The sequence below is a fragment of the Orcinus orca genome, chromosome 20 (genome assembly GCF_937001465.1).
Source record: "Orcinus orca chromosome 20, mOrcOrc1.1, whole genome shotgun sequence".
Taxonomy (NCBI): Eukaryota; Metazoa; Chordata; class Mammalia; order Artiodactyla; family Delphinidae; genus Orcinus; species Orcinus orca.
In genome coordinates, this window is record NC_064578.1 from 40,932,248 (window position 1) to 40,948,515 (window position 16,268).

The 16,268-nt window shown below is 42.7% G+C and overlaps 1 protein-coding gene across 5 annotated transcripts in view; it reads left to right on the forward strand.

Moving 5' to 3' along the window:
- The first annotated feature begins 6,439 nt into the window (after positions 1-6,439).
- The window catches only part of ZNF507 (zinc finger protein 507), a 47,661-nt gene continuing 37,832 nt past the window's right edge, over positions 6,440-16,268 (forward strand). For 3 of the 5 annotated variants that reach the window (XR_004479588.2, XM_049702857.1, XM_004284859.3), the window contains exons 1-3: positions 6,440-6,598; positions 8,070-8,163; positions 14,012-16,146. Coding sequence is in view for 4 of the 5 variants with exons in the window: in XM_049702857.1 (XP_049558814.1) it covers positions 14,014-16,146 (2,133 nt within the window). In the remaining variant the exon portion in view is untranslated. Of the gene's footprint in view, positions 6,599-8,069; positions 8,164-11,801; positions 12,029-14,011; positions 16,147-16,268 lie in introns of all 5 variants that reach the window. The other 2 variants (XM_033415008.2, XM_004284858.3) reach the window with 2 other exon arrangements.

The following is a 16,268-nucleotide window of genomic DNA, read 5'->3' on the forward strand; positions in this document are numbered from 1 at the left end:
CGATTCCCCAAAATGGCTTTCAAGTAGCTCCTCAAATAAAGCCCAGATCTGGGAGCATGTGTGCTGAATGAGATCACTTCTTCATTCAATCAACGAGTGTTTACTGAGTGTAACTGCATTCGGGGTCCTATTCTAGGCCAGGGGGAATATTGATGCACAAAACTGCCAAGCTCCCTGGGCTCTTGGAGCTCATTCTCTGCCAGGGTAGACAGTTGCTGAGGCAGGGATTACACACATAATTAATGACTGCAGAGCCGAGTCCACAAAGATGTGTGGAACAAGATAAGCAGAGCCCCTAACACAGGGCCCTACACCACGAGGGCCCCCAGTAGATGCCTGCTGCCTGTCTCTGCTCGGCCAGCCTCAGCCCCAGTGTGCCTTTCAGGGCAAAGCTCCCCCTACTCCCCACTCCAAGCCCTCCATGCCAGGCAGAAGTATCTTCACAATCCAGACAAATGCCTTGTGTTCACTCTCACCGCACACTTCCATGCATGTTGGTCCATATTCTTCCACATACCACGCTGATTTATTCAAGACCTTAGCTCAGGCTTCTCCCCTCCCATCAGCCGGGCACAGGGTTCTCCCTCCATGGGGCCCAGAGGTGTGCGCTGAGGGAGAGGTGCTAGTGCAAGAGGGGTAGATGACATGGGAGCCTGGCCACCTGCTCATGAAGCTCACAGGTGCCCTGCAGCAGCCCCACGCATGCCTGATTCTGGATATACCACTTCCATCTCACAATAGACCTCAGCTGGATCCTCCCAATCTTACGTGTTGCTGGAGCCAGTGAAGACTAGTTTTGGCCTCATGACCGGAAAAGGCATGACAATTACAGTACAGACCGTCTCTGGGTGTCATATGCATTTTCCCTTCCCTTTCTCACTCATGTCTCTTTCTCAATGAAAGAAACACCCCAGAAGATCAAACAATGTTCCTCATGCCTGGTCTTCCATAGTATATGAAGAGCTCAGACTGGAGGACCTTAGAAGGTAGTCTACTTACTGTCTGTGGTTATCCATTTACTGATGTCTTAAGGAAGCAAGAGGTGGAACTCCCAGCCGGCTGATGATGATGCTAGCAGCTTCTCCTAGTCTATCACCTCAAGAGGAGCTGTCAAAATAACAAACGACACATTTGGAGGTCACAGGATTACCCTTTAGCCAGGCCCTCTTGGTTTGATTAGCAGTTACTTTTCCTCTTAGTGTTTTTCTTCATCTTCTCCTTCTTCTTTTCATTTTCTTCCTCTGCCCCTCTCATCAATAAAGGTCACTGCGTTAAGGAAACCGTTTCTGTGAGAAGAATTTAACGGTACCCTATTAGAATCACACTGTCTTGTTCAGAAGCAGGTGGTATTACCTGTCAACAGGATTTTGGACATAGCAAATAGCTGACACCCAACTCAGCTGAGGCTCCTGGGCAGATAAAGTGGCCCAAGGAGACAGCCCTCTGGCGGCCTCAAAATCTCATTTTCATTGCCCTAGTAGAAAAGAGACTGACTTTATTGACAAAGACGACTGAAAATTGCTTGAGCGCTCCAATAACCAGTCTGCGTTGAAGCAGAGAGACAGTCTGGCGGAGACCAGCTCCCTGCTCCCCCGTGCAGCTCTGCCCAGCCCTGAGTCTGTGGCACATGCAGACCAGACTGAAGGGAGCCTGCTGACACCCTCACGGGCAGCCCCACTCCACCTCCACACCCAGCCTGCTGGTGCCTTTCCTGGACCCCAACCATAAATCAACACGAATTCAGGACAGCTCTGCCAGAAAGCAAACTCTTAGACTGATTCAGGGACCCAGGGGTCAGGCCTGAGTTAGCTGGAAAAGGCAAATGTCCTGCTTCCCACTGGAGTGTTCTGTGGCTTGACTGCACATCCCAGGTAGGCCACTAGATGTCACCACCATTGATTCTTGTCCTTACTCCCAGGTGCTGGTATAAGACAGAGTCCAGGGACCAAGGGAACTCTACAGAATTCCATCACCGCCAGGACTGCAGGGCTGCTTTAGGTCCTCTGACAGTCTGAGCTCCTCGAGGGCCTCTCCTAAACCAATTAGCAGCTCAGACCCAAAACAGCTGAGCTGAAAGTTAAGCAAACCTCAACTCTGAGAATAGACGCCCCCTGCTCTTTCTCCAATTCTTCCTGGACAGTATCAGTTGTGTATCCTTCTAGTTTATTCTGGCCCTCAATAAGAAACAAATTAATATGTGTGCCTCGTAGTACCAGAGATTTTAGATGTCAATGTGCTGCTGAAATGATGTAGGTCTGTGGCTTTTAGCAGAGAATGAATGACAAATGGATAATTTATGATGATTCTTGAGACCTGAACTATAATTATGAAGTATTTCTAGGTGTACATTCAGATGCAAAGTGTAAGGAACCTAGCGCTAATATTAATTTATTACTGACAGCAGTATATATAATAATATATCATGTCTTTTAATCTTACATTCCTTCTAACTTACATCAAGCAATCTTTTCATTCATTAATAAAATCAAGCCTTGCCATTATTCTTAATGATGAAGTCCCCTTTTGAACCCAGAGGACTCCTATAATTAAACTCTGTACTTCCATGTACCAGACATTTGAAGCTAAAAAAAGAGGATAAATTGAACTTCTTGTCTTACAGGCAGGATGAAAACGTCAGAAAGATGCAGCCTACCTGCCCACAGTCCCACAGGAGCTAAATAGAAAGTCAGGAAAAATTTTTGTGTTTATCTTCTCCACTCACACCACCACATCCTTTTCTTTTCCCCTTTTAGTCCCCTGCCTTCTCTGACCCTTCCACAATCTTTCCTTTCTTGTGTTTTTTTTTTTAATTGAAGTATAGTTGATTTACAACGTCATGTTAGTCTCAGGTGTACAGCACAGTGATTCAGTTATACATATATACATACATATATTCTTTTTCAGATTCTTTTCCCTTATAAGTTATTACAAAATATTGAGTATAGTTTGCTGTGCTATACAGTAGGTCCTTGATGGTTATCTACTTTATATATAGTAGTGAGTATATGTTAATCCCATCCTCCTGATTTATCTCTCCCCTCCCCCCTTCTTCTTTGGGAACTATAAATTTGTTTTCTATGTCTGTGGGTGTATTAATCTTTCTTTTTTTGAGGCAGTATATCCAAAGAATATTTTTTAAAGGTCACGATAAAAATTACAACTAAAAGAAATGCAGGCTAACATGTCTCCTCCAATTCTCTGTGCTGTGCCAAAAACCTACATGATTAATCCCTTCAAAAGAAATCTAACCTAATCCTATTACACCAAAGACGAGGTGTCCTTCATGAGTATCATGTCCGGGAACAAGTTGGTCTTCTCCACAAGTTTCAGCTGGTTAATGTCTCATTCAGTTTATAACCAGTCATTGCCTTGGCAACTTATTCACTGCACTGTACTGAATGTTCCCCAAATTTAAACAGTGTTATGGTTTAAGTTGTCAAGCACACACCATGTATTATCAGGCAACCTGGTCACTTTAGAAGATACAGACCCTTGACACTTGTAGAAGTGAAACCTTTAAGCTCATCAGCTAATTACTGATCCCAAAATAGAATAATGAGATGTGTGGAGATAAGCATTCAGTTATCTGGGTCATCTCTCATCTGGAGACAAAATCTGATTCCACTGAGTAGGTACTAGATAACTGAGTAAGCAAGTTTCCTATCTATAATGCTAAATCTTAATATGATTGGTTAATTAAATCATGACAAATGACATTCTGTGGCAAGTGGAAGGTGCTTGAAAGAGATTCGGTGAGATATCCACAAGTTCAGTGGAACTATACCTGAACGTCTTTGTATTCCCCTGACCTAAAAACGTTTACTGCAATTTTCTGGAGACCTTCTGTGTAGGAAAGAGAAATACTGAAGTTTTGCTCCACTGGCTTTTTGAAGTTGCCTAGGTTTTTCTATTGGATTCTGTGTCTTATACCTTCTCTGTCTTCAGGTTTTTGTATTGGATTCTGTGTCTTATACCTTCTCTGTCTTCAGGAATGAAGGTCTTAATTCTTTTATTAACATTCCTATCTGCCTGTAATGGTTTCTTCTTATTGATTCTGTCTCTTCCAGTTACTTCAGTGTAGGGAAGAGGAGTGTCAGTCAGCAGTGGTTATGTCGTGGTGAGTAACAAACAGCTCCAAAACCTCAGTGAGGTTTATATACATTCATTGTGGGTCAACTAGGGGCTCAGCTCATCACCACCACTCTATAATGTGGGCTGACAGGGTGGCCACCATTTCAAACACTGCTGGTTATCAAGCCAGCAGGGAAAGGGCACTCTGGAGGGCACTGCCCTGGCAAATAACCGTTCCAGGATGGAAGTGGCACCCCTCACTTCTTCACACAATTCATTAGCCAACACCAGTCAGAGGCCACACCTCTGAGCCAGGAAGAGGGCCAGGAAGTTCTGTCTAACCTTGTGCTGGAAGAGGTACATTGCAAAATAGCTGGTGAATATTAGAAAAGACAACCACAGGAAGTTCAAACAGAGATATACTTAACCTCTCACTTGTTTTAGAATTCCCTTATTTTCCCTAGATTATAGTTTCTCCACTTTGTTTTTGCACTGTGCTCTGGTAAAATAATTCTCTGATTCCTGTTCTGTCAACTTTCATATACATGGACATTACAGTTAAGACAGTACTAAAGAAAAGCCTCTCTTCAGGTTGCTTTAAACAAGGATTGTTTGTGTCAGTAGCTCAAGAAGAAAAAAGAAATTTGCACATTAATTGTTTGTTCTCACATTCTTCCTTTTATGTACTTCTGGTTTTCCTCAACTTTTTTCCTTCCACCCTTCCATGCTAGTCTCCTGCTCAGTCTTTTTTATTGAAAAAAATTATTCAACACTTTATTTTTCCTTCTTCTTAGCTATTTGGTCCAATTGGCAAATAATTCTGTGGAATAGCAGAATTCTAAATTTGCTGGTTTCTCAACCCCCCAACTTCAGGTGAATTTGTATCCTGAGATATTTACTGTATCTCAGGAATTACTGACCTCTCTGAACAATGACAAGGTTTTGTTGGATCTTTCTCCCACTTGATAATTGAGAGTCCAGCCTGCTGCAAAGGTCTCTAAGTACACCTGGAAGTCCCCAAGAGATACAGACATAACTCATTTTATTGTGCTTCATTTTTTCTTTTTAATGAACTTTGCAGATATTGCATTTTTTGCAAATTGAAGGTTTGTGACAACCCTGCATCAAGCCAGTCTATCAGTGCCATTTTTTTCAACAGCATTTGCTCATTTCATGTCTCTGCATCCCATTTTGGTAGTTCTCAAAATATTTCAAACCTTTTCATTATTATTATGTTTGTTATAGTGACCTATGACCTTTGATGCTATTATTGCAAAAAGATTATGAATGTGAAGGCTCAGATGATGGCTAGCATATTTTAGCAATGAAGTATTTTTTGATTAAGGCATGTATGCTGTTTTTTAGACATAATGGTATTACACACTTAATTACAGTAGGGTGTAAACAAAACTTTTATATGCACTGGGTAACCAATTGATGTCAAATTCATGTGACTCGCTTTATGGCAGTGGTCGAGAACCTAATCCACAATCTCTCCCAGGTATGCCCGTATCTCAATGAACAAGTCCATTACTATGACTGGAATCTTCAGTTTTACTCCCTTCCTACTGTTCACGGCCCACATGCTCAGTCCGGATCCAAGCACCCTGCCGTGTAGTTCTCAATACACCAAACCTGTCCAGCATTCCTGAAGTTGGGTGGAACGCTTAACTAACATTGCATTTTACTCTGTCAGCAGTGGGATGGAAACAGGACTGCTTATAAAGATGGCATGTATGTCATAAAACAGATCCAAATGACCAACACCATGGTGCCCTCAGAGGACTGAGCTTGTGCTACCAGGTGAAGCAAGCTATCAAGTCTGGTCCTACAACTCTCAGGATGAGTTCTTTCCCTCAAAATCCTCAATCTCTCCAGCAAACAGATTTCCCAGGGCCAGCTCTGCCCCTCACCAGGCACACTTGAAGTCCAGCCATGAACCTAGGTAGCACCTCTACATTTTAGCCAAGAACCCCACAAAAAAGTATAGCCCAACCAAAAGCTGTAACAAATTCAGAAGCATAGGGCTGTAAAGAATGTCAACGCCCACTGCTGAGAGCCAATGAGGGAAAGGAAACCTAGCCCACAGCAGGTTTGGGCGACGTGGGGAGACTCCAAAGTGAGCACTCACTGACTTCTAGACCCAACGACCACTCAGAAGGCCACGCTTGGGCCGTGGGAGCCCGACAACCCGCGCCTTAAGCTCACCCAGGAGCCAGGGATTGCAGTGAGCTGGCAGGGTATCCTCTTTGCGCCCGCCCAGCCGGCGTCCCGGGATGCCCATGGGCGGGGCCTAAGCATCGCCCCGCCCCCTCCGCCCGCCACTCGGGTCACCTGACCTGCCCGCGGCTCACGTGATCCGTCCCAAGCGCCGCCATTTTGGAGCTCCGGATGAGGAGGGAAAAGCGGGGGGGAAAGAGGGAAAAGAGCAGGGAGAGAGGTGGGCGAGGACGAGGGTGAGGGCACGGCCGGGCTCCTGGCCGGCCAAAGGAGGCTCGCGGAAGCAGCAGCCGCCGCCCGACCGCAGGTACCGCGCCCCGGGGCCGCCCCTCCGCCCGCTGTTAGCGCCGCCGCCGGCCATGTGCGTCCTCCCCTCAGGCCTCTACCGGCGCCGGCTTCCTCCTCAGCCGGCAGACACCCGCCCGATGCTGGCCACATGCCCCAAGTTCCTTGTCCCTTTTTAGTCCTCTGTGCCGCCCACAGCAAGGCCTGTGGAGACCCCGGGCTTGCCCTGCACCTTGGGGGTTGGGGGGGAACCTGCCGCTGCCCGCGTACTCTCACCAGCCTGGCCCGCAGGCAGGCCCGCCGGGTGTCGCTTCCCTCCCCTTTGCACGTGTGCAACAGCGTAGGCCTTTTGGGATGGAGCGAACGACGGTGTCCTCACCGCGTCTGTTGATTACTTTTCTCAACCCGCATCTCCCAAGCCACTGCTTGGTGTAGGAAAAGCTAGTACACAGACGCCGTTCTGGTGTTCTGCACCTATTTCGAACCTCCTCCCTGAAATGGTCTCCCCAGAGATCACGGAGATCATTGGGAAAAGCTCCCACCGTGTAAGACCTGGGGGCTTCCGTAGTGAATGGTTTGTGTGTGGAAGGCCTGGATGATTAATTAGGCAGAGGCCACCATCCCACCCCGTAGGCGATCTTTTTAGTACTGCAGTGGGCTGTAATTTGCTGCCAGTCTGCATCTCTCCTATCCGGCAATTACTGGATTTATCAGTAATTGAATTTGTTCTTTGAGTTTGTACTTTCTTCAGTACTCTGCTCTGATTCAGTGTATGGGTTGCATTACTGATTAAAAGAGAAAGCCTGGCCCTTCATTTCTTTACTTCACTAACTCGTTTAAAATTAATTTCAGGGGAAAGCCAAATACGTGCTTTCTGCCCTGGCAGTAAACTATTTACTTAACCATAATCGATAAAGTTGCATTCTAGGTGAAATGAATACCATTCTTTGATCTTTTAGATTCATTCTAGGTAGTATAAGAAACAGTAGGAAAGAAATGTAGGACCAGGGCAGGAAAGTGCCTTAGAAGATACATAGGTCAGTCCACTGTGTTTTATCTTTCATGATGCCGTTCAGTTGTAGAATTGCTGGAAGTTTGCAGTCACCCTTTAGATTGTAGTTCTGGTTAAGATTAAAATGGCAATATACAATTTATTGTTTCTTATTTATTAGAAAGTGTTATCAGTAAAACCAATAGTATTTTGAGTTAATTAGATAAATTCTGAGCTAAAATGCACAAACTTCTCCAATAATGCACAATTACTGGAGAAGTTTCCAGAGCTATTTTTTCTAACTGGTGCAAAATCCTGAAATCTGCTTGTTAGGTAAATTATGTAAATTTGCGTCACGTAATGGGTTGCGTGGACATTCCTCTGAATTTCTTTTTGACGTGCAATATTGGGCAATTTTTCACTGCCAGAAAAAAAAATCATTACTTTGTTTCACCAAGAAAGAGAAATGTTTGATACTATATACTTTCGTTCTTGGCCACAGCTGGATTTTGAAGATCGATCCAGGGGACCGTATTAATTTCGGGAATTGATTTGAAAGACACAGGCTCTGCCACTTAACAGCCATGTAACCTTGGGTAAGTCACTTAAACGGCACTGAGTGTTTCCTTATTTGTAGAGTTGTGTAACACCCACCTAGCCTGTCCCAAAGACTTAATGAAGCTCAAACATACATGTTTGATACTGCCTAGCTGTAAGAGGCTGTTGCTCTTTTCATTATTTATACTTTATACATTTTTTTGTTCACACTGAGAATTAAGAGGAAAATTGGTGTATTAAGAAAGGATGGATTTAGAATCAGATAGGCTTGGATTCCAGTTCTTAAACTAGCTATTACTTTGCATCTGTGAACCTCAGATTCCTTATCTGCAAATAAAGAGGCCAGTATTACCAGGAATTTCATGAGTAATACACAGAATCTACACTGGCACCACTCTCTGGTCTGTGAGCACCTCAAGGGCAAGGGTTCCCTCTTACTTATTTTGGTAGTCTCCTGCACATTGCTGGGCACGTTATAGGTGCTCAGTAAATGTTAAATCTGAATATTGGTTAACATTAGTTAGACCTTGTGTCTTAATTGCAGCTGCGAAATTCAAATATTCTCTCAGGCTAGATGCCAGCTAAGAAATTTTATACTATGAAATTCATATACATTGATATTTGCACTTGGTTTTTTCTTGGTGGGCAATTAATAATTAAGCTAAGGAGATTTTAATTCAAGTAAATTACAGCTGACGTTAGTAAGGTAAATCTATAAATAACGTGTAAGCAGTTTCAAGGTAACTTTTTATAGACAGTTTATAGGACAGGAACATGAAAGTTCATCCAGCACAACTCTTGTTTTACATCTGTAGAATGTAAAATGCTCAGAAACAGTGACTTGCCTAAGGTCACACAGCTGAGGTTCCTCTAGGAGAGGGACCCATGAGCTATGTCCCCTGCCTTCTTTTGGCTGGAGCAAAATGAACATTTTATATTTTACAATTACGATAATATGGAAGAACGAGGAATTGGCCGTTACTTCTATAACACAATTTTTTTCTAATTGGAAAGAACAAATTCTTAGTCTGAAAGAAAAGGTTCTTTATATAACATACTTAACTGTCTTTGTACGTTCACAGAAAATTACGGCCTTTCTCTAGTTCTACCCAAGCCCCCATGAATTGTTCAACTTGATTTTACATATGATAACCATACTGCTATAACTGAAAGGAACTAATTAGATGTACAAATAAGCCAAATAGCAAATTGTAAGGAAATAAAGACAACTGAAATAATTTGGCTCTATTTTTGGGAAAGATATTAATTATAAGCTTTTGCCTATGGGAGTCCGTTGTTTAGGGAAGACTTGAGACTCAGTGGAGAAGGCTGTAGAACTTTTCTGGCTTGGGATACAACTTTTATTTATTTATTTGTTTGTTTGTTTATTTATTTATAACAATTTGATATATTTGGTCGAATGTTATGTCTAAAGATTCCAAACGAGAAAACCCGTGTTTTGCTGATGCCTGTAGTCTTTCCTCATCCTAGTAAACCTTATTGTTCAGTCATACTGATCTTTTCACTAATCCCTAGATAGCATGCTTATTCTCGCTTCTGAAAATCTAATGTTACAGCTGCTTTCTTGTCAGCAAATTCCAAGAAAGCAAAATGGCACTCTCAGATTAGGATAATTCAGAGAGGATGTATTTACAAAGATACTTATAAAGGTGTAGGATTTGTATAGGCAAACCACAGGAATAATTCTGTCATCTGGAGCTAGCAGCATCAGGAGAAGGGAGAGTCCTGTAGAATAGCCTGCCTGGAGAGAATGGCCTTTTGTTGAGGAACACAGCCACTTCAAGGTGACCTAGAGGGAGGAAACCAGGGAAATGAATGTCTTGATCTCCCTTTGCTGCCTTCTTATCTCCTGTCATGGCTCCCCATTGGCATAACTCAACCAGAGGGCGTGGGAGCCTAATGATATAATCCCTCCTGGGATAGACAGCAGAGTGGAAAAGAGGAGACAGCCCAGAGGGGCAAACGGGTGACGTCCAGCATGCTCTTCTTTTGGAATACAGTGTGCATCTTACCTCTTCAAAAAGCCTTTTCTTCCCTCCCTAGACCAAAATGAGCTCTTCAGTCTCTGTTAGGATTTGGTCATTGGATGTTGCCTTCTGACTATTTCACCTTGTGTACAGCTGGGTTATTTTAAAGCTGTTAATTCTTTTTAACTTCTAAATATGTTAGTCTTATCCATTTAACTTAGTTTTAAACTCTGTGAGTATTATAAATTTAAAAATTTTTCAATTCTTCTTGGTACTTGGCTTGGTGCCTTGTACAAAATGTTTTTTTTTAATAAATTTATTTGGGCTTCCCTGGTGGTGCAGTGGTTGAGAGTCCGCCTGCCGATGCAGGGGACATGGGTTCGTGCCCTAGTTCGGGAAGATCCCACATGCCGCAGAGCGGCTGGGCCTGTGAGCCATGGCCGCTGAGCCTGCGCATCCGGAGCCTGTGCTCCGCAATGGGAGAGGCCACAACGGTGAAAGGATCACGTACCGCAAAAAATAATAATAATAATAAATAAATAAATAAATAAATAAATTTGTTTATTTTTGGCTGCGTTGGTTCTTCGTTGATGCACGGGGGCATTCTCTAGTTGCAGCAAGCGGGGGCTACTCTTCATTGCGGTGCACAGACTTCTCATCGCGGTGGCTTCTCTTGTTGTGGAGCATGGGCTCTAGGCGCACGAGCTTCAGTAGTTGTGGCATGCAGACTCAGCAGTTGTGGCTTGTGGGCTCTAGAGCACGGGCTCAGTAGCTGTGGCGCACGGGCTTAGTTGCTCTGCAGCATGTGGGATCTTCCCGGACCAGGGATCAAACCCATGTCCCCTGCATTGGCAGGCAGATTCTTAACCACTGTGCCACAAGGGAAGTCCTTTAACTTTCTATTTTTAAAAATTTTAAACATTTACACAAGTAGAAAGAATAATATAATGAACTCCTAGATGCTCATGATTCCAGCTAGAAAATTTGCTGTTCTTATTTTATATCCTCAACCTGTTCACTCGCCCCCACTCCCCCTTGGTAATTTTTTTTTTTTTTTAGGTTTCATTCACCTTGATTTCTTCTTGGAGGTCATGGATAGTATGCAGATTATCATAATCCAGGTTGTCGGCAATCTTGAGCCACTAGGATTGAATCTGTACTCCTTATTTTTATCTCTTTTATTATTCAAATTTTACTTCACAACATATAATCCCATATGTATTCAACACACACACACGTACACGCACATTGGTGGCCTAAGTGAAATTTTGGTGAAAAATTTGAGTTGGCCAATATTCAACTTAACTTCCTCTCTGTGTATACTTTATTATGAGCTGTTTATCTAACCTTTTTTTAACAAAGCCTTTTGTTTTAATGAGACTTGTGCATCGACTTTGCCATGTGGACCACAAATGCTTTTTCAGGTGTTTCTTGATGTATTTTATGTTGTCATATCTGTTTTATAGGTGCCATTTCCGTACTTATCCTCAAATGTATGCAGCCTCTAAAATGAGATACTTACATAAATGTTCAGGGAAAATTGGAGCATCTGCTGCAGATTTCCATTAGCTCTTAATGCCTGAGCAGACACAGCTTTAAAATCTGAATGTTTTGTCAGATTCTTTTATATTAGTCTTTTTTCTTGAGATAAGATGAACTCCTCTTCTTCATTTTGCTTTCTTTTTAAGGTACACACTGAAATATCCACGGGGAGCAAATTTGCACTGCTCTGACTCCCTCCTATTATGTCATTAAATAGAAGAAGGATAATGAGTCACCTTTGTAACCCTGTGGGTGTGCAAAGTCTGTTGAGCAAATATTCACTGGTTAACCTCCAGATTATCAGTCAGCCTACGTGGATGTCACATTTCATGGGAAGGAGACCTTCCATCTATAGTAGTGCACCAAATCTTATGTAAGAAATTAAATGTTCAGGGATTCCTATTAGCTATTAAATATTTAAGAAATTTGCATTTAACAATTGAATTGAGAGAAATAAAGCCTTAAGTGAATGACCCTAGAGGGAAATCAGTAATCACAAGAAGAGCCAAAGCTTCCCTTGGCCTAAAAATGTGGAATTCTCCGGCAGTAAGGTGACTTATGAAGTCACAAAGCGTTTTTCTAAAGAAACATTGTTTCCCCCACTGGTCCCTTCTTTAGTAACTTAAGGTTGAGTGTAGAGATTTAAAAACATTTCTGTTCTTCCTACTTGAGAAAGGTATAAAGGAGCTAGTCTTTTGAGGTAATGCCCTCAGGTTGTTTAGGGGAGACAGTGGCTAAAGGGCCACTGGCCTTGGGGAGCTGGCATAGCCGTCATTGTTGTAATGGCTGTGGAATGCATTCCCTGCTGGGAGTGCAGCTACTAGTGGAAGAGAAAAAAGCTGATCGCACAGAGCAGGGTATCAGGACAGAGGGAAGAAGTAGTACTAAAGAAGCTGAGAGTAAAATGTTTACCTTTTTGCATGACATGGATCTGGGTATAGAAAAGTTAGTGTGCCACAAAGAGTAGAAAATAAGAGAGGAAAATCCATAACTGCTGTCAGTTGATGTGGGAGAACTGGGCCTGCAGCTGGTCAGAGCACTGGTGAGGTCTTGCAGGAGTTTAGGTATGATCTTGGCAGTGGCTAAAGGGCCCCTATATGTTGATTCAGCCATTTGAGGGAAGAGGAGCCAGGATTCGCCTCCTGAAGAGAATTCAGAGCCTGTGAATGAGGTTTAAGAACAGTACGATCTTTGGTCTGTAGCTAGTGCCACTAGAAATTTAGCTGGCATTTATTGAATGTTGTGAGTAAGATTCCAGAATGCACCTAAAATGTGGAAAAACAAAACTTGTTGCTGGAAAAAAGTCTAAACTTAAAAACGTGATCCAGGTCAACAAATTAATCTCACTTTAAGCCAAAGGAAATGTTTGAAATGAAAGTACTGCCAGGAAATAGAGTGTTCAAGATTTAGGCTGAAAGATAAGCATTTTATGTTAATGACTTCCTCGGCCATAACACATTACTACAACCTACAGATAACCTGTAGGAAATGACATTTTTAAGGCCTCTGTGCTTTTTTAGACCTATAACACGACTAGGATATCAATTTTTTCCTTCTCCGATACCCCTTTCCCTTTCAGAAAAAAAAAATGTATGTGTGTATGAGTAATAGTTGACCACTAATATGACCTCTAGAAAAAACCACAGCATAGTTTGTGGTTTATCTTCAGGAAAATAAATCAAAGGAAGTAAAAGAAGGAACTGGATCATTGCTTTTATTTAGTTTCATTTGCATAATACTTCTCAAAATACACTGTTCCCTTTACAATAGGTTACATGCCCATATTTTCACAATTCCAAAGATCTAGGGAGAAAAAACAAACAAACATGGTTTTAGTAATAAAACCACAATTATATTTGGTGCAAGAAGTTGTCTCCCAAGAATTGTATCAGTCATGTGTTGGCTTTACAGAATAGTATTTCATAATAACTTGAGGTGGTTCCACATGCCCTGGGAATGGCTGTATTCCTTTGATAATGGAATAGCAGTCTTTTTTTTTTTTTTTTTTCTGGCATTGTGCAAAAGAGAAGGAGTACTGATTAGGTCCAGCTAGATGTCTAGGGGAAAGAAAGTGGAGAAAAAAGGAGCTGTAGATTGTTAAAAGTCATTTCCAAAGAAAGAAATGAAGGATGGAAACACCTCAATCATCAGTCTTGATAGGGGACAGCATTCCAAAGAAAAATTGTAAGCAATTTAAGTCTCTGTTGAGGATAGCCAGGTGTATTGATATGGAACTCCCAGGTTAGAAAATACTTAGATTAGCTTAAATTTAAGAGTAGTTTAGATTTCCTGAATTATATGCCTGTAATGATACTGTAACCTGGTGATTCTTTCTGTCATATATTCTCCTTTTTAGATATGGAAGAAAGCAGCAGTGTCGCCATGTTGGTGCCAGGTATCGGGAAACAGGAAGCTATGTTGACTGCCAAAACTGTCATCAGTTCATCACTGGAAGTTGATGAAAAAAGAAAAGCTAAAACAGATCCATTAATCCATGTTATTCAGAAGTTAAGCAAGATAGTGGAACATGAAAAGTCACAAAAATGTCTTTTAATTGGCAAAAAACGGTCACGTTCAAGTGCTGCAACACACTCTCTTGAAAGTCAAGAATCTTGTGAGATTCCAGCTAAAGTAACCCAGTCACCTGCTGCTGATAATAGAAGGGCTGAGATGTCACAAATACATTTTACCCCTGACTCTCTTGCCCAGAACGATGGGAAGGCTATGTCTTACCAGTGTAGCCTTTGTAAGTTTCTGTCATCATCTTTTTCTGTGTTAAAAGATCATATCAAGCAGCACGGTCAGCAGAATGAAGTGATACTAATGTGCGCAGAGTGCCATATTACATCTAAAAGCCAAGAGGAACTTGAAGCTCATGTGGTAAATGACCACGAAAACGATGCCAACAGTCACACTCAATCCAAAGCCCAGCAATGCGTAAGCCCCACCAACTCTTTGTGTCAGAGAACCTCAGGAAGAAATAATGAAACCATTCCTGACATCCCAGTCAGTGTGGACAGCCCACAGACTCATACCATCCAAACGGCATCTGTGGCAGAAATGGGTAGGAGGAAGTGGTATGCCTATGAACAGTATGGCATGTATCGATGCTTGTTTTGTAGTTACACTTGTGGCCAGCAGAGAATGTTGAAAACACATGCTTGGAAACATGCTGGGGAGGTTGATTGCTCCTATCCAATATTTGAAAATGAAAATGAGCCCCTAGGCTTGCTGGATTCTTCAGTGGCCGCTGCACCTGGTGGGGTCCACGCAGTAGTCATTGCAATTGGAGACAATGAACTGAGTATCCACAACGGGCCGACAGTACAAGTGCAGATTTGCAGCTCAGAGTCATTATCATCTTCGTCTCCTTTAGAACAGAGTGTGGAAGGGGGTGTTCATCTAAGTCAGTCAGTTACCCTTGACCCTAATGAGGAAGAAATGCTGGAGGTGATTTCGGACGCAGAGGAGAACCTGGTTGCTGATAGCCTACTTTCATCAGCACAGAAAATCATTAGCAGTAGCCCAAATAAAAAAGGTCATGTTAATGTGATAGTGGAGCGTCTGCCAAGTGCTGAAGAGACTCTTTCGCAGAAACATTTCCTCATGAATGCTGAAATTGAAGAGGGGAAAACCTTGAGCCAGACAGAAGCCAAGATTGGATGTGAAGGAAGAGATGAAGTCTATCATGCTGATAAATGCACTGTCGATATTGGGGGGCTGATCATAGGCTGGAGCAATACAGAGAAGAAAGACAGTGAGTTAATAAATAAAGGACTGACTACTGATGAGAATGCCCCACCAGGCCGAAGAAGGACAAATTCTGAGTCTCTCAGACTACACTCATTAGCTGCAGAAGCCCTGGTCACCATGCCTATAAGAGCTGCAGAGCTAACACGAGCCAACCTTGGGCACTACGGGAATATAAAGCTTTTAGATCCAGACACTGGACAAAGGCAAGTAGATGGTACATTGGCAACGTATTCTAAAATGATGTCACCACTTAAAAGCTCTTCGGAGGGATTGACTAGTTTCAACCAAAGCAACTCTACCTTAGTAGCACTCCCAGAGGGTAGGCAGGAATTGTCAGATGGGCAAGTTAAGACAGGCATCAGCATGTCCTTACTCACCGTGATTGAAAAATTAAGGGAAAGGACAGACCAAAACGCTTCCGATGATGACATTTTGAAAGAATTGCAGGATAATGCCCAGTGCCAACCCAGCAGTGATACAAGTTTGTCAGGAAGCAACGTTGTGGAGTACATCCCAAACGCTGACCGGCCCTACCGCTGCCGCCTGTGTCACTACGCCAGCGGTAACAAGGGCTACATCAAGCAGCACTTGCGAGTCCATCGACAGAGACAGCCCTATCAGTGTCCTATCTGTGAGCACATAGCTGACAACAGCAAAGACCTGGAGAGCCACATGATCAACCACTGTAAAACAAGAATATACCAGTGCAAGCAGTGTGAAGAATCCTTCCATTATAAGGTAGGCATTGGTTCATGAAATCATTCGGAGAACCTTAGAATTTTAGAGCATGGAGGGAGCTTTGTAGATACAGTCCACCCACCTCATTTTATAGGTAAGGAAACTGAGCCCCAGAAAAGTTT